This window comes from Strongylocentrotus purpuratus, unplaced genomic scaffold (assembly GCF_000002235.5).
Source record: "Strongylocentrotus purpuratus isolate Spur 01 unplaced genomic scaffold, Spur_5.0 spur5_scaffold_3, whole genome shotgun sequence".
Classification (NCBI taxonomy): Eukaryota; Metazoa; Echinodermata; class Echinoidea; order Camarodonta; family Strongylocentrotidae; genus Strongylocentrotus; species Strongylocentrotus purpuratus.
In genome coordinates, this window is record NW_022145609.1 from 24,972,485 (window position 1) to 24,995,192 (window position 22,708).

The window sequence follows — 22,708 nt, forward strand, 5'->3', positions numbered from 1 at the left end:
TTGAATCAATTTAGTTCCCTTTTCAGGAACTGTACCGCATAGAATAGAGCTGTATATAACAACTCTATATGCTTTACCCTCATGTGGATGCAGGCGTACGTTGATGATTACCATAGAAGTAGAAGTAAACAGATGCATACTCGAGGTTTGATTTAGCGATATCGTCATGACGTCTCCCAAATTTACAGTTAGGCAAACAAATATGCAAGAAGCCTTCATGTCAGGGCCTGCGAAACGGTAGGGCTCGAGCCCCCCCCCCCCCCCCCTCACTTTTTTGAAAAAGTATGTTAAAGAGAAAAAGAAAGAAAGAGAGAAAGAAAGAAAGAGTGACCAGCCAGTGTCACAAATGAGGTATAAAAATATGCTCTTCTGACCGTAATTTAATACCTAAAACCCCTGAGCTTCCGGGGTCTCCGCACCCTGGACCTCACCAAGGGCCCTAAGACGGGTCCCTGAATGATCATCTGACCATAATTAAATGCCTTAAAAGCTGAGTTACATGGGACACAGCCCCCTGGACCCTACTTCAATTAGTGACCTGCCAGGTTTTGAGGTTTGATTTAGCGATATCGTCATGACGTCATCATAGTGTGTAAACCCTGGATCGACATCGCCATCGAGCTCACTTCGCCGAGGTGGAAGAAGAACTTTTAAGAACGCTGATGCCTGTCCATATTGAGTTTAATTATGCTATTGTGATATTCAATGAAGGAATTGCGACGACGTGATGGCTTCCATAGGGAATCATGATCAAGATAAGGGAAATGGTGGTGACGTCGAGCAAGTGGTAAGTGCGTGTAAAATAGTACTAGTAGTCCCATGCATGGAAAAGCACGTTGCACTTGGAGGTTACTTTAGTGTTTGTGCAAAAATAGTGCAAGTTCAAGTTGCAATAACACATAGCTGCATATCCTGGCCATGTATTAAAAGCTGTTCTATTGATTCTCAACATTTCAAACACCACTGTACAAAACTCAACTGATTTCACTCGAAATCGGTACTTCAATGACAATTGATGACACCTAAATAGGAAGGCCAATGCCCAAATTTAACTTTTTAATTACTAGAGTAAAGGAGCCGGTAATTGGCCAGTTCCAGTTTTCGGCCGATTGGTTGGATGCAAGGTAAAATCCTTCTAAAATATATTGCATAATAGCATAACACATATCCCACACATACCATACCATGCCAGTGTCACTGAAGAACCACATTTGCAATGAAAAATATATCCTAAAATATCACATTTTAGCGATGTAATCGGCGGTCCCGCTACCCGATTCTGAAAAATTGAGTATCTTACGCGTGTCTGTAAGAAATATGGGTACCATAAAATGAGCTTTATTTCAAGTATTTTTCAGATTTAGAGCCCGATTTTGTGCTAGTCGCAAGCTCAAAAGTATCTCGTCGCATGTATTAAATCAATGCAGCCGCACACCGCAACGCACACACGATATCTCTGTCTAATTCAGATTCCAATATCTGATCACCGCAGTACTAGTTTTCGGCCTGGCGAGCTCCAGGGAGCTCCGGCGTGGGATATCTGCTCCGCCCGCTAGTGCTATAGATCAGCGCGGAAACGCACGGCGCGTGCGCGCGCTTCCTATTGACTTTGTACATGCGGCCGAAAACTGGTACGCTATGCCGAAAATTGACTCCGAAACAGTGAAAATTGAAATGAATATTGTCATGGCAATTCGTGATTTTTTTCTGGGATTCTTGTTTTGTTTAAATAATAATAATATTTGCTTCATGATTTGAACAAAAAATGATAATAAATAGGAAGTAAAGGGTCCAAAAAATAGGATTTTGTCTTAAGTGGCCGAAAACCGGCTCCTTTACTCTAATTTGTTTATAATAAAACAAAGATTAAAAGAAAGTATTTTCTTTCACTAAGAAAATTCACCTATCTGCCGACTCCAGAAGTTCCATCAAATAGGAGATATTCAGCTCTTTTTATCCAGCTTCCTTCTACGCCTATCCATACGTAAGAGCCTTGAAACAATTATATTTCATGTCGCAAAATTACGTTCATAATTATACAGGCCCGAGGGGATTGGGCATGTCATTGCCAGGACAACAAGTTTAAAACTTCGCGCGAAATTCCATTCATCATCAGTGGCCAGCCTTGAATCAGTCACACACACCGACACAGCTAGGTAATTGCATGGCAAGCCGCAGTCCTGAAATCGAGCCATGGAGGGACAAAACATGAACTGACAGAAAAAATAATTTTAGAAAAGAATTAAAATTAATAAGTAGGCCTACCTTAAGGTGATATTCCAAATCCAATAGTATTTCCTCATGAGTAAAGATCAATCTGATACTGCATTATCAACGATCGAGAAGTTACGAGGTCCAATTAACATCCATCTTGCAGCGAACACAATACGGAGTACAATAGGACAGCAGCATGCATAGCGCATATCCATGCAACGTACGTGTACTAATATTTCTCTCTCTCTCTCCATTTCGCTATACGTAACATGCTTTCATTTCAATTCTCAATTGGAGTATAGACTGCTCACATAGACTTTTTTTTACTGAAATATCTTTTTTTAACACTTCTCATACATTAATGCACGACACTCGTATCAAGTGCTGTGAGAATAAGGTAATAGGGTCTATAAATAAGACGATCTGACCGGAGCTCAGACATACATGTATGTCGCAATACCCTTTATTTTTGGCGCGAACAATGACGTCACTGTTCACAGTTTTCCTTCTCATGTTGAGATGGATGTAGCTATCGGGCTCAATCCAACGCAAGATTGACAGAAACATCGTACTCTATCTACTTTTGAATGTTCAGTTTGTAAAAATCTGTATTTAAAAAGATCTAATCTTTTCTCTTTATATTTTCTAGTTGTTAGAAGTGGCAATTGTGAACATCTGAAATGTTGATCTCTATCAAAAGTTCTTTACTCAAAACGGATCCCATATTTTTAGGGTCTACCTTCTGCCAATGAGAAGGTTTTTAGTGAGCAAACCTCTACGCCCTCTAAAATTTTCTTAGTCGGTTGTGCGCGCCCGTCAATGTCTTCTGCTAGAACAATTATTGGATTAAAATACGTCAAAATCTGCAAGATCGTCAACAAATGGTGAAAGACTGTTACAGATCCGTGATTATAGGTATGTTGTGAAATGTATAATTGTATTTTCTTTTCTTATTTTCATCAATTTTTATTTTTACATAATTTATTTCCCTCTGCTAATTTTTTGAAGTGGGCGACGAGCGCACAAATCGTAGGTGTAGAAGCCTTACGCCCGGGCATTGGCCTCCCTAACCTAAATAGATCTAGATCTAGCAGTAGAGTAAGACCACTCCAGCAAAGCATAGAGAGTCAATGCTAATTCGTATTGAGTAAGACCGCCAAACTTCTGACACAGTGACACTTAAGACGAAATGGGGGAAAACATTAAATTCTTTTTTTAATTACTGAAAGATCAAATATACTATTATTGTGTCATGTAAAGAAAATTAGTAAAAGGAAATGGAAAACTAGAATTATTTACTTACCCGCCGAACCTGTTTTCATGCCAAGCTTCGGATGCATTTGCCAAGCTTTGGACGTTCATGTGTAACGCACGAATAGCGCACATATCTAGCACGTATAGCGCACGTAAGTGTGCATTCATCGGAGGTTTGGAAACAGGATCAAAATCGTATGACGGGGGTAAGTTTGACTGCGTTGATTTCATGAAAAAAGTATTATTTTCTCGTTTTGGGTAGATTTAAGTTAGGTAGAACTATCAGAAAGGTGTTTTTCACAACACTCATACAATATTTTGGTGCTAAAATCTTACGAAAGCGCTATTTTTTCGTAGTCAAAATGACACTCAATGTTGCCTGTCCGAAGCTTGGAAGAGCGCCATCTTCTGGTAGGGGAATCTATCTAGTACCCCTAGGTCCATGGTAACGGCCGCCATTAGAAAATTTTCGCGATAGAGTGGAAAAGTATCTCGTAAGCTCCCATAATTTTGGCAGAAACCACCTGAAATATGCTAAGGATTTGTTTATAATCGATATATTGGAGGCTCTAAACCTTAACTCCCCTGTTAAGGGACTGTAGAAATCTAGGTAACCTGAAATGTGTCTCTGAATTCGATGTTTTTTGTGAGTTTTGCAGACGGCAACCTGCCCTAACTTTCTGTACTAACAATATAGGTTAGTAGAAGTATCAAATGCATGCAAGTTAACCGCCCGAGCTAGGCTCATATTTTGCGTTGGAGCCGTTAAAGTAATTTTTGTCCGAAGCTTGGCAACATCCGAAGTTTGGCGGTCTTGCTCTAAAATACAATTTTTTCAACTTATTGACATTATTGTTAGAAAGAATAATTTAAAAATTCAAATTGTAGACTAATTCTACTGTCAAACTTGCCGATCAGCCACATCGGCATGATTGTTTGCATTTGTGTATTATAAGTGTATTGAGTATTCATGTGTGCAAATGCTGACTATAACACGTAGCGCAGCGCTATAAGCATTGACTCTCTATGCTTTGCTGGAGTGGTTTATTCTACAAGTAAATTTGTCAGTTTTTTATGTTTATGAAGAAATCATGCATAGTCAACCAATGGTCCATACAAAATTGTCTTCCTGTATGTAGGAACTTATGCAAATTGGCAACCCCCGCCCACCCCCCCCCCCCACAACAACAAAAAATAAAAAATACGCAGTTTCGCAGTGAGAAAGTACTATAATTAAATTCGCGATCAATGAGTTATCCCCAATAAATTTATGAAAATAAATGCTTATACGGTTTTCTTGTTTTCATTTTCTTTTATGTGTGACAGGTGCTCGATGCAGCACAAGTGTACCTTCTCATGAAGGAAGAGTATCGCATCTCAAGGAATATCAGAGCATCATGGTTTCTCAAGAACATCAACAATATCATTTCAGTCAAGGAAGAACAGGAATTGGTAAAGTTTCATGAGTGTTCGTACTTCACAATCAGTCTCCTAATATCTCTGATGCAACCTCTTACAAGCGTAGAGTAGTTTGCAGGCACAAACCCTTGCAAGTCGTAATGCATAACAGAGGGTCTGCACTAGAAGACTATGCAGAGACCACACTCAAAGGCCCGAATTCACAAAGCAAGGTTTGAGCTCAAACCTCCCTTTGTTTCGCCAAACCTCCTTTTGTTCTTTACAAACCAGGTTTGTAAAAAACGCGTAAAACGCGTCATATGACGTACGAAAACCAAGGTTTGTCGACAAACTTCCTTTGTGAATTCGGGCCAATAAGTCCAAGCTAAAGTCGATCTTAGTCTTTGTGAAACACTCCCCTGTACTGTAGGTGCAATGACACAGCCAGAGACTTAGAGTCTGTGCCTGCAGACTAAGAGTGGAGCATGCTAGGCTTCATGTTTCAGTAATCCCCATAATCAACATCTGGACACAGTTGACAAGGATAACTGTGTTTGCAATTATATATATATGTACTTGTAGCGGAAGGCGACGATAGAGTTTGTGTGGTAGTACCAATTTCTAAAAAAGAAAGAAATGTGATAAAAAACATGATTTGACGAAGAGGTTCAACATTATGTTGATTTTTAGCTTTGTTTCATGCAGGAGACTGACATCTGTTGACCTTTAGTTACAATTGGTTTTCACATAGTCCTCAGAAATGGCAACAACCTATCATTTTACAATTCTTTGAAGCTCCCCCCCCCCCCCAATTTGACTATACATGTATGTTAACAACATTTGCTTGTGTGACTTTCTTTACTAACTTTCAAGCGATGCTGTCAAGGGGAATTAGAAATCCTGTTTGTCATACCCTAAGATCAAACATTGAGTCAGAAGATGACAGGGAAACAGAGAGTACTGAAGTTTGAACTACTGATAATAATAGCCCTCAGAAATTGCAACAAGTAATTTTAAAACTCTTTGAAGCTCTCCCACAATTTTTACAATTTATAGCTCTTATTTTGGTGGAAAGCGCTTTATAAGCACCTATCATTTTACCATTCTTTGAAGCTCCCCCCTCCCCCCCCCCTACAATTTTTATTATTCATGTAAGCTTACAACATTTGTTTGTGACTGTCTTTACTAATTTTCCAGCGATGTTCCCAAGAGGAACTAGAAATCCTGTCCATCATACCAAAAGATCCGCCATCGAGTCAGAAGACAACGGAAAAACAGACCCAGTACCGTCTCTTGCCGACGTGCCATGTGACCTTCTTTGCCCGTCGCTACAGGCTGGTTGTTGTGCTAGATCTCAGCCCTTCCATGACTGCTGTGGTTTGTATTAAATCAGGGCCCTGTTTCATAAAGCTTGATATCAAGAACATGTTACAAGCTACTGTTATAAGCTACTGAAATTATAGCATCTGATTGGCTGAGAGCAAATTTGTCATAGAAATTTAGCATTTGTTATAGATATCAAGTTTTATAAAACGGGCCCCAGTTTGATAGATCCATCTGCCTGACCATGTTGTGAAACATCAAGTATCAAGTTAGGAGATGACCACCCTTTCCTTCACCGTGCTTTTCCCCCATGGATTTTATTCTGAATTATTGGGTATAGTATTCAACAGATGTAAAATGAACAGCAACCTCTTACCCCTGGTTTCAAATAGTTATATAGTTGACATAAATTAAATGAAATTTTTCATCAGGCAGATGATCCAATTTGAATAAAACTAGTTTCTAGCTTGATACAAAATACACAGATAGATTGTTATACAGTCAAACCTGCTTTAGTGACCACCTGTCTACAAAGACCACCTGTCTACAAAGGCCACATTTGTTGTTTCCCTTGAAAATGGTTTCTCATTGAATCATGTAATAAAGGAACCTGTTTACAAAGACCACCTGTCTACAAAGGCCACTTTTTGTGTTTCCCTTGGGTGATTGCTATAGACAGGTTTGACTGTAGTTCAGACTGCAAAGTTAAGATTTAATTTAATATGAAAAGTGATCATATTAGCATTTGATTTGACTATGTTAATGATCCTAATGCCACTGTAAACGCTCTTTCAGATATTCCGCATGTAAATAAAGGGCAACAGTGCCCAACAGAAGTCCTATGCTTATTTACTATGCTCCGTGTTATAAGATATTGAATTGTGAAGCGTATTGTGCATTTGGCTTTCTCTTTTACTCTTGAAATGCAGGATATTCAGTCAGGGAGCATCCACATTGCAGAGATTCACACTGCGTTGACAAACTTTCTGAAGGGAATCACAAAGCCTGTGAGTATATGCACATTTGACTTATTCATGTGCTCCATCAAAAAACCTACCGGTAGTTGTTTTTTTCACACTCATCACCGGGTTTGATTTGTGGTGCAGGAGGCATTACTTGTTTGGGTTGTCTGTCTGTCACGCTTTTCATGATCGCGATAACTTGAGAACCATCAAAAGGATCTTAACCACACTTCGATAGAGTATGTATGAACATACAAAAATGAACTGATTCGATTTGGGGTGGAAGAGGTCAAAGGTCACATGGTCATTAAAGTGTTTAATAGTATTAGAAGATCTTAAAGCTATGTGCCATGTCTCTGAAAACAATATTAACAGGTAGCAATTTTATTGAAAATTTGCAAAAAATTAGCCAACTTGGAAAGAAAAAGAGTGATTTTGATGCATCGATCTGGTATAGTTCTTAGGGCTCTGAAACATTAGTGACCGAGCCAGACCACAAACAAATTGAGGAATGCTTGTACCGAAAGTGTTTTTAATTACTGTATGACTTTTCTGTTTCAGTTCTGTGTTCCAGGAAGTAGCATCCTGCTTGCCCCCAGTTTGTATGTGACAGTCATTGCCTACACACCACTAGCTCACCTCACAACACAGCAGGTAAGAATGAGCAGACAGTGAGAATTGCACTTTCAAGGTATTCAAAATAAGTGGGGGTGGATTGGTTTGTGGTAGATAGACAAGAAAATACAATATGTTTTCAGGGATTTATTTTTTGCCCTCGATTCGTTTCAGTCTTCGAAGAGGACTTGAAACCGCCGGTCCCCTGGTTGCTTACTTACAAGCATACACATGCTTTCTTAGCAGTCAGGTAAAACAAACAAACAAACAAGATGCTTGCTGCTAAGACAATGCCAACAGTGGAAGTGAAGAGAGGTGCACAATCTAAATCACTTTTGTACAGGTTTTAACTTGCAATTTTTTTTTGTTACATTGCCCGCTTATACATGTATAACAAAAACATGTGGAATAACAGGATATGTGAAAGTCTCCACATATGCACACACTATCAGCGCATGTATCTTCATCACCTTGAAGCAGCACTTCAAGGTGGAAAAAGAAGAACAACAACAAATTGTTGAGTGTCACGTGACACCCTTTTATCCAATGGGATACTCGCTATAAACAAATATCATGATTTGTTCTTTTGCTGTTGTGTATACAGGTGCTGGTTCAGGGATGCTTGCTGACCCCAGAGAATTTGGATGTTTTCTTGCAGAGCATTCTTACACAACTTGAAGACTTTGAGAACAAGATATATAACAGTAAGTAAAAGAAACCTTTACTCTTCACCCTTTACTCTATGGACTAAGGAGTATGAAAAAATTATAGAACAACATAACATAGCATGCACCGAACCCAAGTTTGACTTGCATTCTGTGTGTTCCCTTTTTTATGCGAGCCTGTATGGGTGCTTTGAGAAGTCTACTCACAAGTGGGTTTTATGTTAATTGAGAGTGTTTTTCAACTTGGAAATTCTCTTCCCGACAAATATGAAACTTAAAGCTCACATTTTGAATATAGTATTACAACGTGGAACTACTACGCACCAAACAAAATATTTGTAGGTGATTGGTACACTTTAAGTAGCAGAACTGATATGAATCCATTAGCAGCAATGCTTATCTAAGAAGATTTTCATATCATAATGAAACATGTACATGTATTCAAAAGACAAAGTAGGATACCTATCATGTGATCACATTGTTAAAGGAACTGTCTGGAAGCAATTTTGAATGGTTGATTATGTAGCATATAAGAATTAGTGTATACTGTGATATTTTGGAGTGATCAAAATGGAAAAATAAGAAGATTTTATCTTGGTGAAAGTCACATGCACTGCACACAGATATGTGTATATGGGACCACACGCACACATGGCATAAAAAATTGTCCAAAAATTTAAGTTTTGGGTTGTTTTTTTTTTGGGGGGGGGGGAGGGGGGAGGGGTCATATTTCAAATATGAGGGTTATTGAAGAGCAATTATTTAAGGAACAATTCTCATTCAGATATTCTTCCAAACTGACATGAAAAGGATGCGAGAGCTCGCGAATGATTTTTTCCTTTTCACCGGAACTCTCGACCTTCTTTTTTAAAACTTGTCCAGGTACCATGCGCTCTCAGAACCCATCAGCCTCGGGTCTCGACGGCGTGGACGGCTGGTTGACCAACGGCCTGGATATTGTGGTCGGGGGTGACTGGAGGGACAGCCAGGGGGGCCCTACCAGCCCCACCACCAACAGCTACCATCAGCCCCCTACCAAGGTAGAGATGGCCAACCCTGAGGCAACGTTTGTCAACATGCTGTGGTGTGGAGTACTTGCCCTGCAGCTGCTACCGGAGAATACAAGTGCAGGTATGTAAAATGAATCATGTAGAGGTGTCATAGTCGAGTGGTTTAAGCGCTTGGCTTGAGATCCAATGGTCGCGGGTTCGATCCCCGTCATTGCAAGGTATTTATCTACATTGCCACTCCATACCCAGGAGAGAAATGGGACCTGGGGGGTGTTTCACAAAGATCCTAAGTAGAACTTAACACTAAGTTGGACTTAAAAATTATGGACAGCCATTGGAGCCTTAAAATGAAATATATTCAAAAGCAGAAATTCAAGTATTTTAGACTTTTTATAAATTCCACATCAAGAACATAGAATCTCCCATGATAATAGAAAATATGAATGATTTGAATCAACATTTTATGTCTTTTAAAATAACTTTTACAAAATGTTTTCAAGGATACTAATGGCTTTCCATAATTTGTAAGTCCCACTTAGAGATAAGTTCAACTTAGGATCTTTGTGAAACACCCCCCTGGTAAGATGACAAAAGCCTTTGTGTTAGTAATTGCCATACTATCATTCTTTCCATAAGCAAGGTAAAGGAGATGATGTGAGTTGGTTCAGTAGTCAGCCCTCTGTCTATAAACTGACTCTTGACTGTGAAGGGCCCTGGTTCAACACCAAGTCAAGTATTTTGTATGGCAACATTTACTAAGGGCCGTTCCTCGGACATAATAATCGTAAACCATAATAGTTAATTTGGATTCCAGATATTTTTAACATCTGTTGTTGACTACTGCACCAACTTCAGCTGCAGAAGAAGATGTAATTGAGAGTATCTCTGAAGATGTACAGCAGACCATAGACAATATTCCTAGACAAGATATTTTGATATTATCAGGAGACGTCAATGCCAAAGTCTGTAACCACAGCACAAACAAACAGGTAATAGAATTCTGCCAAGACAATGAATGTGTGATTTTCAACACCTTGTTTAAACAACATCCAAGACATCTGTACACCTGGATTAGGGGGGCGTTTCACAAAACTTGTTAACAGTGAAAAATGATCAGTTTATGTTATAAGCTACTGAAAACCTTGCTTCTGGATGGTGAAACGGGCCCCTGGATGGAGAGGTCTCATCACATGGGTCACAACGGGTCAGCCATGACCTATAGGTCAACAACGACGACGTTTCATAACAAAGATTGAGGAAGGTGTTCCTCAATTTATGCAGGCTAGCTAGTTGACTAATGAGTGTTGACTATAGGGGATAAACAAACCTTGCCACATTTGTTTCAGGGTTAGGTCTGATAATAGGTAGTGGATTGGTAATGTTATACCAACAAAAAAAAATCTTAGTGGTACTGGTTAATGTGTAATTTGTCTCGAAAATAAGTTAGCATTTTTATGGTTCGTTTTTCCAGTTTTATAGAAGGCATTATGGATTATTAATTTTGTGGAGGTTCGGCAGCATCATGATATCAAATATGCTAGTTAAAGAACATCGGCTAAAATGTGCTAAAAAAAACACCTAGTCATCATCCAAGTTGAATTCTGTCCATCAAAGGCACTTTGGTTGTGGGAGATTAGAATCCAGGTGGCATATTCATGAAACCGTCATAAGTACAAGATTGCAGACATTTCATTGAAACCCTTGTATTAAATTTAACACACGTTCAATGGAATGTCGGTTTTATTGAAACGATGCCCTGATTGTTTTCCTAAAACATTGTGTCTGGTTTGGACTACTCTTGCAGGCATCGTAGTGATCAGTGATGGAGTTGGTGCAGTCCCAGATGCCCTGACCCTAAGTAACCTCCTAGGGAACCTACGAACCAGCACCACGGCCTGCTCCTTCATCCAGCTGGGCAAAGGGTTCTATCCCCACGCAGGCTTCGGTTACGTCCCCCACACAGAGATCATGCAGTTCATCGCCACGGCAACCTTTGGGGCCTTCCTCTCCAGATGCCCCAGTTTGGTAATTAACCTTTTTAATTCATTGTTTCTGCTGGTTATCAAGATTTAAATTGACATGAAAGTATCAGTGTTTCCTAATTGACAGAAGTGTATAGTGTTTCCTTTTTTTCCTTTTTTCCCCAACTTATTTTTATCATGATTTTTTTTTCTTTAAAAAATAGACAGTCCCTGAGATTGATGTAAATCCGGTTAAAAATGGGGGGGGGGGGGGGTGAGGGGTGAGGTCTCGTTTTTTCATGACTTGCTTGAATGCCTTACGCAAGCACGGGTTTATAAAACTTTTTTTTTTTAAACTCAACTTTCACTAAAACCTTTTTTTTTTTGCGCTATAAGAGAGTTAAGAACACATTCCGGTGTTCTTAACAGAGGAGAGGAGCTAATAGGTGACGCAGTTAACTTTAGAAAAACTCTCATAACCCTATGACGAGAACATGACAAGGCGGGTTGGGTCGCCTTCAATTAAACCTCGTCCTGCACCGGGCAGCAGTGATGCAGTACCTGTAGTTGGCGGAGGATCCAAATCTTGGACAACGGTGGCTATGGGGAGCAGAGGGAAGTTTGGCAGCAATGCTTCTGGCTTCTGTACTGCGATGGAAGGAACTGGCCGCCCACCATTATTAATTGGTCACGTTTGTCATCATGAGAGTACAAAATCAACAAATCAAGTGGGTAGCGGAAGGTGGAACCCGCAGGCCGGAAGATACGTCAAGAGCTACTGCGGAAGAGAGAGGTAATGCTCGTAGTACGCTTGCGGGTGATGACGGATCAGGATCAAAGCCTCTTGCAGGAAGTTCTTTTCTTGAAGGTCTAATGATGGAAAGGAACAGCACCCCTCGAAGGAAACCAATCAATGTAGCCACGTGGAATGTGCGTGGTATGTCAGATGGGAGAAGCAAATGCTGCAAGGAGCAGTCAAAGGAAAACGGGGTAGAGGTCGTCCACCAATATCTTGGACTGATGATATCAAGAAAGTGTCTGGACAAGGAATGAAGGGTGCAACACAAATGGCAGGTGAAAGAGTTGCATGGCGTACTCTCGTGAAGGCCACAGCAGCGCTTTACAGATGCCACCTGAAGTTGATGATGATGATGAAGAGAGTTGACATCAAATTAAATTCACAATTCTTATTTTTTAAATTTATTATTTATTAATTTATTTATTTCGTTTTATTTCAACAGGGTAGCCCCATCAGTAGTTAAAATACTGTTATACTTGGGGGCCCTGCATAACATAAAATACATATAAAGACATACATATACATGAAAACATCATTACATGGTCAAATGTAAATTTAAACTCAGCAAGTAAACAAAAAATCCCCCAAATCAAGTCCTCAAGAAAATCATACATAAACAAATTTTGAAGAAGAAAAAATATTATATTGTAGTGACAGTGTGTCTAAACATAATTATTTGTAATTAAAGAATTACAGTGATCTGCATTTGGTAATTACTAAATATTCAAGTTTGTGATAGAGGCTACATATTTGCGTGTACTATGTTTTGGGTTATATTTACATATTTCTCAAATAACTTATGCAAAAGGACTGCTTGGTTTAGGCATTTCGTACCTCACTTGGGAGGTTGTTCCAGATCATTGCACCTTCAAAAGAAAAGGCCCTTCTACCATTTTCAGTTTTAACTTTGGTGATGACTAATCCATGAGTATCGGCGATTCTAGTGCTATAACGATGTGTTGCTGCAGACTGAGTAAACATATTTTGAAGATATGAGGGGGAAATACCTTTTACGATATCAAACATAAGTTTACATATCTGGAATTGCCAACGTTTTTCCTTGTTCATCCACTTGAGTCTTGAGAACATTTCTGAACTCGGTGTAAGTACATTCATTTGGAGAACAATCCTAGCCATCTGTTTATGCAACTTAATCAGTGTATCCCGAGGACCTTGATTACAATTTGACCATGAGGTGCAACAATAATAAAAATATGGTAATACCAGTGCATTTGATAATAACTTGGCACTGTCTATCGTTAGATATTTTCTGACACGTCTCAACAGTGCCAACCTTGAAGCAATTTTGCTGGAAGTATGCTTCATGTGTTCATTCCAGTTAAGGTGCTGGTCCAACCACACCCCAAGATATTTCACATTTTCTACATGTCTAATTTGCAGACCATCTATCTTTATGTCGATTGGTGCCTCGATATGTCGTAGTTTTTTGGGCGTCCCTACAAATAAGAAGTTGATCTTGTCCGTATTAAAGGATAGTTTATTATGGTAAAGCCATGATTTAACCCTGTCTAGATCACTATTCAATGTACTCTCTATGTCCTTTGGGTTTAAGGCACTGAACATAATCGCTGTATCATCGGCATACAATATCACCTTACTATGTTCAGTGCTATTCGGCAGATCATTCATAAAGAGGGTGAACAGCAGGGGTCCGAGTATAGAACCTTGAGGTACTCCTGACTGGAGAACCTGTAAATCAGATCTTGCCCTTTGCACCAGTGTACACTGATAACGACCTAAAGTACAATGACTGTTCAATATTTGTACCTCCTGTAGAAATATATTGAAGATATTAAGGTATTGAACTCATAAGTTTTAACGTGACTTCAATATTTGTTTAATTTCGTAGGAATCTCATGAAGACCATCTGATGAATCAGTACCATAGAGCTTTCCTGTCATGGAGCTTCCAGAAAGGATTGGATGGCATCAAGATTGACCTTATCAAAGGTAAATTGAGGACTACATTTTTATCTTACTGAATTGCTATCTCCATATAAACCAAATAGAACGCTAGGTTCCAGTTCCAAGTCTCTGGTTTGTCTTCCACAAACCCTGACAACGTCTTACGGCAAAGGTGTTTTTCATATGCAGCCGCTTTTTTGTGGAACAAGTTGCCCGAAGAACTGAAAAGCATAGGATCCTATAAAACCTTATCAATTTTCTGAAGACATATCTCTTCACCAGTTCATAAATAATCAGAATCATGAACCCAGTGCAATGTTTTTTTCTTTTTTCTTAAATTGATAGAGACATAGATAGAGCAATTTGCCTGTGTGTTATGCGCTATATTAAAAAGTTTTATTATTATTATTATTATTACATATCCTGCATAGCTCCCAACCATTCCTATTTTGGAGGAATGATTCCTTATTTTCTACCTTCAAACTCGTGTTATGAACCTGACCTTCCTCTTTGTTTTATGAAAACATCAGGGGGGGGGGGGTGTTTCACAAAGATTCTAAGTTGAACTTATCTTTAAGTTGGACTAAACAATTATGGAAAGCTGTTAGCATCTATGAAATTATTTTTTTTTAGTTATTTTAAAAGGCATAACATTTTGTTTCAAATCATTCATATTTTCTATTATCAAGGAGATTTCATGTTCTTGATGTGGCAATTATAAAAAGTCTTAACTACTTCAAATTTTCGCTTTTGAATATATTTTTTTTAGGCTACAAATGGCTCTCCATAATGTTAAAGTCCAACTTAGAGTTAAGTTCGCCTTAGGATCTTTGTGAAACGCCCCCCCCCCCCCTCCCCCTGTATAAAAGCATGTCAAATGCACTGTTTTCCTACTTTGGGCTCAGGAGATTCCTCTTTTTTCTTTTGCTGTGGATGTTGGCAGGTATACATACATACCTGCCAACCACCCCGATTTAGGCGGAGTTCCTCCGCTTTTTACATACCAACTCCGAATTCCGAGTGCATGCCTCAAAACTCCGATTTTTTTTAATTTTTTAATTTTTTTTTTTTTTTTTTTTTTTTTTTTTTTTTTTTTTTTTTTTAATAATTTTTTTTTTAGAGTGTAATGCACTTGGAGAGTATATAACTATTATGTTTGTATTTTGAAATGTAAAGCGCCTTGAGCATGTTCATGTAAAGGTGCTCAATAAATTCCAATATGTATGTATGTATGTATAAGACTAAAGCATAACACAGCACTGATAACCAGATCACGCCGACATCCGCGCTCGCGCTCATAGAAGATGTACACAGCGCAGCCCGAACGTGATCGTTAGTTCCGCAGTCACCCCCTGTGTACCCCCCCCCCCCCCAATCTACGGGCTACTACCCCAATCCTTCGGTGGTTCGCGACCTCGTAGTCCATCCAGAAAAATTTACTCCTAATTTCTCTTGTCTCAGGTTGGCAGGTATGTACATAGGATCTGGAAAATCACTAATGATTTGAAGCTGTCTTCCACAGAAGCGAGTGAAACTTAAATGTGCAATGAATCAATTTGTCAGAAAGATTTTTGGTAGTACAGTTTATGAAAATTGTGCTAGTTCCTCCAAAAATATGCAGTGTGTGCGCACAATATAAATTATGTATTCAGTAAATACGATTTCCATTAAAGGGGAAGTCCACCCTGAAATTAAGTTAGTTTTAATAGGAGTAGAAAAATGAGAGAAACAATGAAGTCAGTGAAAGTTTGAGCAAATTCCGATTAAAAATAAGGAAGTTAGGATTTTTGAAGTTGTGATCAATCAAACACAAATTGGCAACTCTATGACGTACATGTATCATGCGAGCTCAACTTCCATTTGCTCAGTACTAAAAAAATCTAAAATTTTCATTTTCCCTCAAGAAAAATTTCAACCATACATGCACCCTAAATATAATAATTGCAAATATGTTTCTATACTCCCCCTGCAAGGAACAAATATATATTCCGTCATCAATAACGAAGAAAGCATGATTTTATGGAATATTATGCACAAAGCAAATGAAGGAGAGCTCGTATAATAAGTCACAGAGTTGCCAATTTGTATTTGATTGATCACAACTTCAATAATTCATAACTTTCTTATTTTCATTCAGAATTTGCTCAAACTTTCACTCACCTGATTTTCTTATTATTCTGCCTCTATCGAAACAAACTTATTTTGGGGGTGGACTTTCCCTTTAAGTTGTCGTTATCTATCAATGTTTTTTAATCTATTCAACCTATGTACTACATGAAAAGATATTCAGAATCACTCTATTCCTGTTTCTCTCAAAATGGAATTCCTTTTTTGTCAAAGAAGCCTCATGAATATATTAAAATTGCCTAAATATTATGTCACTGAAATGTAGTTGTAATTATAATTGCCCCTCTTGTAGTTGCCTGTTCCTCATTTTGACTGTGTTGTACAGTAAAACATGCATATATATATGTAAAGACCACTCAAGGGAGACCAGAATAGTTGTATTTCTAGGCAGTTGGTCTCTTTGTCTCTGTTGTGAATATATCACTGAGAGATATATTCCAGGGGAACGGAAAAAGCTGTCTCTATAGACAGGTGGTTGCTTAAGGATTTTCTACAGTCACACCTGCTTTAGCAACCACCTGTATAGAAAAAAAAATCACCTGTCTATAAAGACCACTTTTCATGTTTACCTTGAGCAGTCTTTATATAAAGGTTTCACTGTACATGTATATCTCTCTCTTGTCGCTATCAGGTCGTCAGCATCAAGTCATCTCATCAGAATCAGGATGGCCTGAAAGGTACATATAACAATATTTTTTTAAATCTTTCCGAGAACCACAATCGATAATATTGTATCGAGAAACTTTTAAAATGGATGCTATTTTAATATTGTCCAGTGGATCATTTATATTCACATGTACATGTAGTTATTTTATTTTTTTCATGTTTTTTCATCGTACTTTTATCTCAATAAAATGCCTATTGATAAACAACAGTGTCCACCGGTTACAGTTTATTTTCAACCCTTCCTGCCATCATTTCCCCTAATCAGGAAAAGCCATACAGCTACACACTACACACAGAGTGTGGCAGATGAGGCTTCTGAAACGTGTAATGTTACCCTGTCTCACCCCTTCCCTATAGCATCCTGCCATCATTTGCAGTCAACAAGCAGGGTTGTGCACCATTCCCCTTATCAGGAAAAACCATACAAACTGCAGACTACGCACAGTGTATGGCAATGCGTTTTATGTCTCTCTAATTGTTTTAATTTGAATGTTATCCTTTCTCAACTTTTCTCACAGCATCTTGCCATCATTTGCAGTCAACAAGCAGGGATTATGCACCATTCCTCTGATCAGGAAGAAGCATACTAACTACAGACTTCACACAGAGCTTGGCAATGTGCTTTCTATTCGTCTCAGGGAAGGGTACACCATCAAGGATGCCTGCATAACCAAGAGTAAGTCTTGTTCTTATGTCTTTCTTTAAATTTTTTTTTTTTTTTTTTTTTTTTTGGGGGGGGGGGGGGGGGGAGGTCAACACTCTTCTTGCACATAACATGTGTACCTTCATGTTTGCTCACGAGCGAATAAAGCTCTACATGCATTCTGTTTTGAATTGTTCAAAAGGCGATTATCACTCTTGTCATCACATTCATCAACCCTTATGTGCACACTGAGTAACAGGAATGTTACCAGCATTAATCCCCCTTGCATCCCATCTCAGAGAAAGAAATCTAAGTGCAAAATATCTCCTAAATGGCTTGTAAAGAATGACCATTTTGTTGTCTAGAACATTCTCATACATTCAGCAATCTCAATTTTCACCCATTTTTCTTTAACTATCCTTTTATATCAAATTGTCTAAATTGCCCTTTTGAAATTAGTCTTTGTCACACAATGCAGATGAATTCAGCTCAATAAAATCCTTTTGTTTCAGTGTACAGTCAAACCTGTCTAAAGCAACTGCCCAAGGGAAACACAAAAAGTGGCCTTTGTAGACAGGTTCCTTTAGTACATGTTTCAATGGGAAACCTGTTTCAAGGAAAACCACAAATGTGGTCTTTGCAGACAGGTGGTCACTAAAGCAGGTTGACTGTATTATCAATCGATATGATTACCTATAGATGGTTCCTGTATTGAGGTGCGTCTAGCGCTGCCCTGGAAGTACAATGCGAGGATAGAGTATATAGCTACAGCTCCATGGCCCCTTGAGTCCAGCAGGTATGTACCCGTTTGTTAGTTTTAGAGCCTAAATAAATCCCATTGTTAAAACAATGATTTATATAGGCATGCTTACAATTGTGAGGTTTATAGGGTACAATTTATCTCTGTATACCATGTATTTTCCATTAATCCTGTAAAAAAATATAGTGATCTAAGGTTATGGATGATGCATTAAAGTACCTTAACATGTTTCCAAAGGTTTCTATAATGTGGCAATGCTTATTAATGAACATAAGTATCAAAACATGGATTAAAAACCTGTACCAGCTGATTGGTAATGTATCTGGCTATCTGCCCCCTTTCCACTGCCCCTCCCCCCCCCCCCCTCCCACTAAGGCTCCTGACTAATACCTCTGAACTGCTACCCTACAAACAACTACCCCCTTGGACAATTACCCCACCTCAGACATGTATCATATGGTAGACTAGTATACATTGGGTTTATCTCTTTAGGGGATATATTTCTGAAGTGGTGTATTTGTCTGGGGGTGGCGTGGGTGGGGGGCTGTTTTCGTAGAAGACTGCAACGCCCTTTTGGATATCGCTTTTCTATTTGGTTATTTTTCCTATTCTGGTCTTATCAATCAACCTAGTCTTATTAATCAATTTTAATTTTTATAGGTATTCAATTTATTGATAATAATTGTATATAACTTTTCCAGATTTCTAACAATGTATTTTATCTTCATAATTTTATTGATGATTGTAGTAAAGAAACAAAATTATCAATTGTACATGTTGCCTTGTTGTTTGAATTTTAACGTTCATTTTCATTTTGTATATACTGTATACATGTGCAATTCAGCTTATTGCTGCAAACCGTGTTGTTTGTTTAATAAACCATTTTTTAATTGAAATCAAATTGAATTCCAGACATGTGACAGACATAGAGATCATCATGGAGGGTAGCTACGAGTTCCTCCATGACATCACGTGCCCCATGAAGAAGGGACCTCAGAACCATTACAGGACAAAGGTGGTCAAGAACTTCTGGCAAACATTGCAGAGGTGAGTGTTAAATGTAGGATGGGAAAGGGGTTTATCGCCCTTTGGTTTACAATCGATTCGTCTATTTCCCAATTGATCTATTCCCTTTATGGCCTACACCCAGCCTGTCTGCTATTCACATGGTCTAATAATAATTATCTATGATTGAATAATTATTAGACGATGTGTATAGTAGACAAACTGAGATTTAGACTAAGTAACAGACCTGATAAAAACCTGATTAAAGGTAATACAAAGTTTTGGTATGGGGTCATGAATTTGGTTCAAATGGACATATTGGAAGCATATGCGATCCTACAATATTCAGTGATCGTTGTCGCGGTTGAAATAGAGTCTAAAGTTATGAAATTGTAAAAAATAAGCTCTTTATGTTGTATAGCTCCCTCTCAAGGTCAAGATATTAATTAAGCTATAAAACAATGTTTCTTGACTAAAATCGATCGATTAGCTATTCGCGTTGGGAAATTATATATCACAACTACATATTCTGAAATTTTCATGGTCACAGCTACTATTGTATGGCCGGAGGCGCTATTTGAAATTTATCAAAATTTACCGGGAGCACCGGTAAATTCTTATATTCAATTTTTCTCAAAAGCAGAAGTGTTGTAGAGGCTAAATTTTCTAGTGCTTATAACACATCCACAGGGGCATCCAAATATATCAAAAATGTAAAGAATCACTATCCACCCAATTTTCAAAATTTCCCAAAACTTTGTATTACCTTTAAATCGGTTTCCCAATTATTTTTTTTCCTGATTTTTTTTTTTCCTGATTTTTTTTTTTTTTTACCAGATTTTTTTCTTCTTTTCCCCCGATTTCCCCCTGGATGCCATTTTCCCCCTGAATGCTCTTCTTCTTTTTTTTGTTACTCAAGGGGGGCGTGGTAGGGGGGGGGGGAAACTATTTTTTTTTAGTGCTCACTATCACCCCTGAAGTAAGCAATAGACCAAATGGTTTATAGACTAATTGTTTTTTAGACCATATGGAAATTAGACCAAATGACTATTAGCTAAAAGCTAAAAGTAGACAAAGTTATTATTACATGTATACCAGGTGGATAGTAGATGGGCTTGTAATGTTTTTGGATTCCACAGTGCCATCAGAATTTCACCGTGGAGCCATGCAAGAAAACGCTAGCGGTTTTAATCATGTCATCATCGTTATTACGATGGACCGGCAATGAATGTACATCTCTCTCTCTAAGTACCATATTGTTTGACTGTGGGGATCATGCTGTTCCACAACCCTCGGCTCCTAGCCTTCTGTATTAATACCACTCCCAGTTCTTTCACTCCTCTCTCTTCTAACAATTTATGCAGAATGTCAATCCAAAGTATCCTCCTTCTTCCCTACTCCTTCTTCCCACAATGAATGTATAAATAAGTGAGTTGATTTGACGTCTTCTTCTCCCCCTAGTTTGAGAGAGACTGACCTGCTGCTAGTACACCTGCAGTCCTTTGCAGCTAACCCCATCTACTACACACTGCCTGAAGGTACGAAGGGAGGGATGCCCCTCTTCTACATGCCCCCCAACTCCACCTCGCCTGTCCTCGCTCAACAGTCGCATCTTAAGTGAGTCATTATTTCAATAATTTTTAAATTGAAAATCATTATTACAACAGTCTCATCTAAAAGCGAGTCATAATTTCAGCAATTTTTTAAAGTAAAAAATTCATTATCTCAATAGTTGCTTTCAAAGTAAGTCATTATTTCAACATTTTTTAAACAATTTTTTTTTTTACAAAATCATATTTTTTAACTACAACATCAGATAATAATTGCATCTTTATACAATTTACCATATAAAAACATAATGGGAAAAGTCACTCAAAAGATTGGCAGCAAACTATAATCAGAAATAGAGAAATATGTATCATTACTTTCATTGTTTCAATACTAGTACTTTATCCTACATACACTGGAAAATACGTTAGTTCCACGCTGAGAAATCGAACGCTCATTCCTTTGATTGAGAATGAATGAACCACTATACCAGGGCAGCTCCACTTTAGATATCTTTTTCATTTGATTTCTTCTGCAGGCATTCAGGATTGGACCAGTTTGCTGATTTCTGGAAACGTATTGCTCTCATGGACTCCAAGAGATGGTAGGGCTTTTAAACCAAGTCCAATGTCCTTGACCATGTACCCTATATTGTGATATCTCTCTGTTACTATTTGTACCAATGTCTATTTTGACATAAATGCTGCTATTATTAATATCTTCCATAAGTTTGTATAGTAGTGATTATTAGTACAGTTGCATTGAAAGAAAAGTATGATTTTGTAAGGGCCAGCATTAAAGTTTGGTTTGAGTGTGCAAGCCAGGGGGACATGATAGTTTGATGGTAATATGTTTTGATTGTTTTCATTCTACAGGCAGAGATGGCTCCACACCCACCGCATTGCATTGCTCCTGCTACCAGACTTGTGAGTATATTGAATGAAATCTTGTATTTTTATTCCTATGGAGTTGACATTGTTATGTTACGATTATTAAATGTTTTTCGAATTGGTTATACCTGTAAATACAACAATATACTGTACATGTACCTATAAGAAACGAATTTCTCATCCCCTCTTTCAACCTCTTTTTCGTTCATTTGCTCCCTCTTTCTTTCCTACCTCTTCCTCCTCCCCTCATGATAACAAAACCTTTTCACTTCATCTTTTGTTCTTGGATACATGTTCCATCACCTCTGCCGGTAAAGCTAAAGCATATGCATTAATAATAATAGTATTATTGAATATCTTCATAATGCACATATCCACCACACCTGGTGCGCAAGGCTAGGCTACCGATTTCGGTGCTCACAGTATTCAAGGCATTCCTTCCAACCGGTACCCATTTTACTCCCGGGTGAAGAATGGCAAATGTAGATTAAAGGCTTGCTTACTGACATTAGTGCCACGGGGGGGGGGGGGGGGGACTCTAACCGCAAACTATGTGATCCCTAGTCTGGTGACGTATCTACTAGACCACGTTGACACCTCTACAGTATATTCATAGGATTCTTTTCTTATATTTTACGTATCTTTCTCTTAGGCCGCTACCGAAGCATCTGCACCTACCCAACTCGAGCGGGCGCTACGCCACCATCCAGTATCGGGTTGCCCTCAAAGAGGTCAACAACCTTCTTAAGAAGAGGAGTACATTCATCATGTTAGACAACCATAGCTACATCAATCTCAACTTCACGTGAGTTATTGAATTTAGTTTGAATTTAATTCAGACTTTCATGTTAGACAACCATAGCTACACCAATCTCAACGTCACATGAGTTATTGAATTAAGTTTGAATTTAATTCAGACTTTCATGTAAGACAACCATAGCTA

At 38.4% G+C, this 22,708-nt stretch overlaps 1 protein-coding gene across 1 annotated transcript in view; it reads left to right on the top strand.

The window, feature by feature from the left end:
• Positions 1-499: 499 nt before the first annotated feature.
• LOC115918964 (KICSTOR complex protein SZT2-like) overlaps positions 500-22,708 on the top strand; it is a 29,159-nt gene continuing 6,950 nt past the window's right edge. Inside the window, exons 1-17 of the mRNA XM_030995844.1 lie at positions 500-787; positions 4,795-4,920; positions 6,064-6,243; positions 7,119-7,196; positions 7,713-7,805; positions 8,371-8,470; positions 9,314-9,562; positions 11,246-11,466; positions 14,072-14,171; positions 16,885-16,930; positions 17,438-17,595; positions 18,262-18,358; positions 19,235-19,369; positions 20,789-20,944; positions 21,414-21,479; positions 21,751-21,801; positions 22,418-22,570. Coding sequence (XP_030851704.1) covers positions 728-787; positions 4,795-4,920; positions 6,064-6,243; positions 7,119-7,196; positions 7,713-7,805; positions 8,371-8,470; positions 9,314-9,562; positions 11,246-11,466; positions 14,072-14,171; positions 16,885-16,930; positions 17,438-17,595; positions 18,262-18,358; positions 19,235-19,369; positions 20,789-20,944; positions 21,414-21,479; positions 21,751-21,801; positions 22,418-22,570 — 2,069 coding nt within the window. The 5' untranslated portion in view covers positions 500-727. The remainder of the gene's footprint in view (positions 788-4,794; positions 4,921-6,063; positions 6,244-7,118; positions 7,197-7,712; positions 7,806-8,370; positions 8,471-9,313; positions 9,563-11,245; positions 11,467-14,071; positions 14,172-16,884; positions 16,931-17,437; positions 17,596-18,261; positions 18,359-19,234; positions 19,370-20,788; positions 20,945-21,413; positions 21,480-21,750; positions 21,802-22,417; positions 22,571-22,708) is intronic.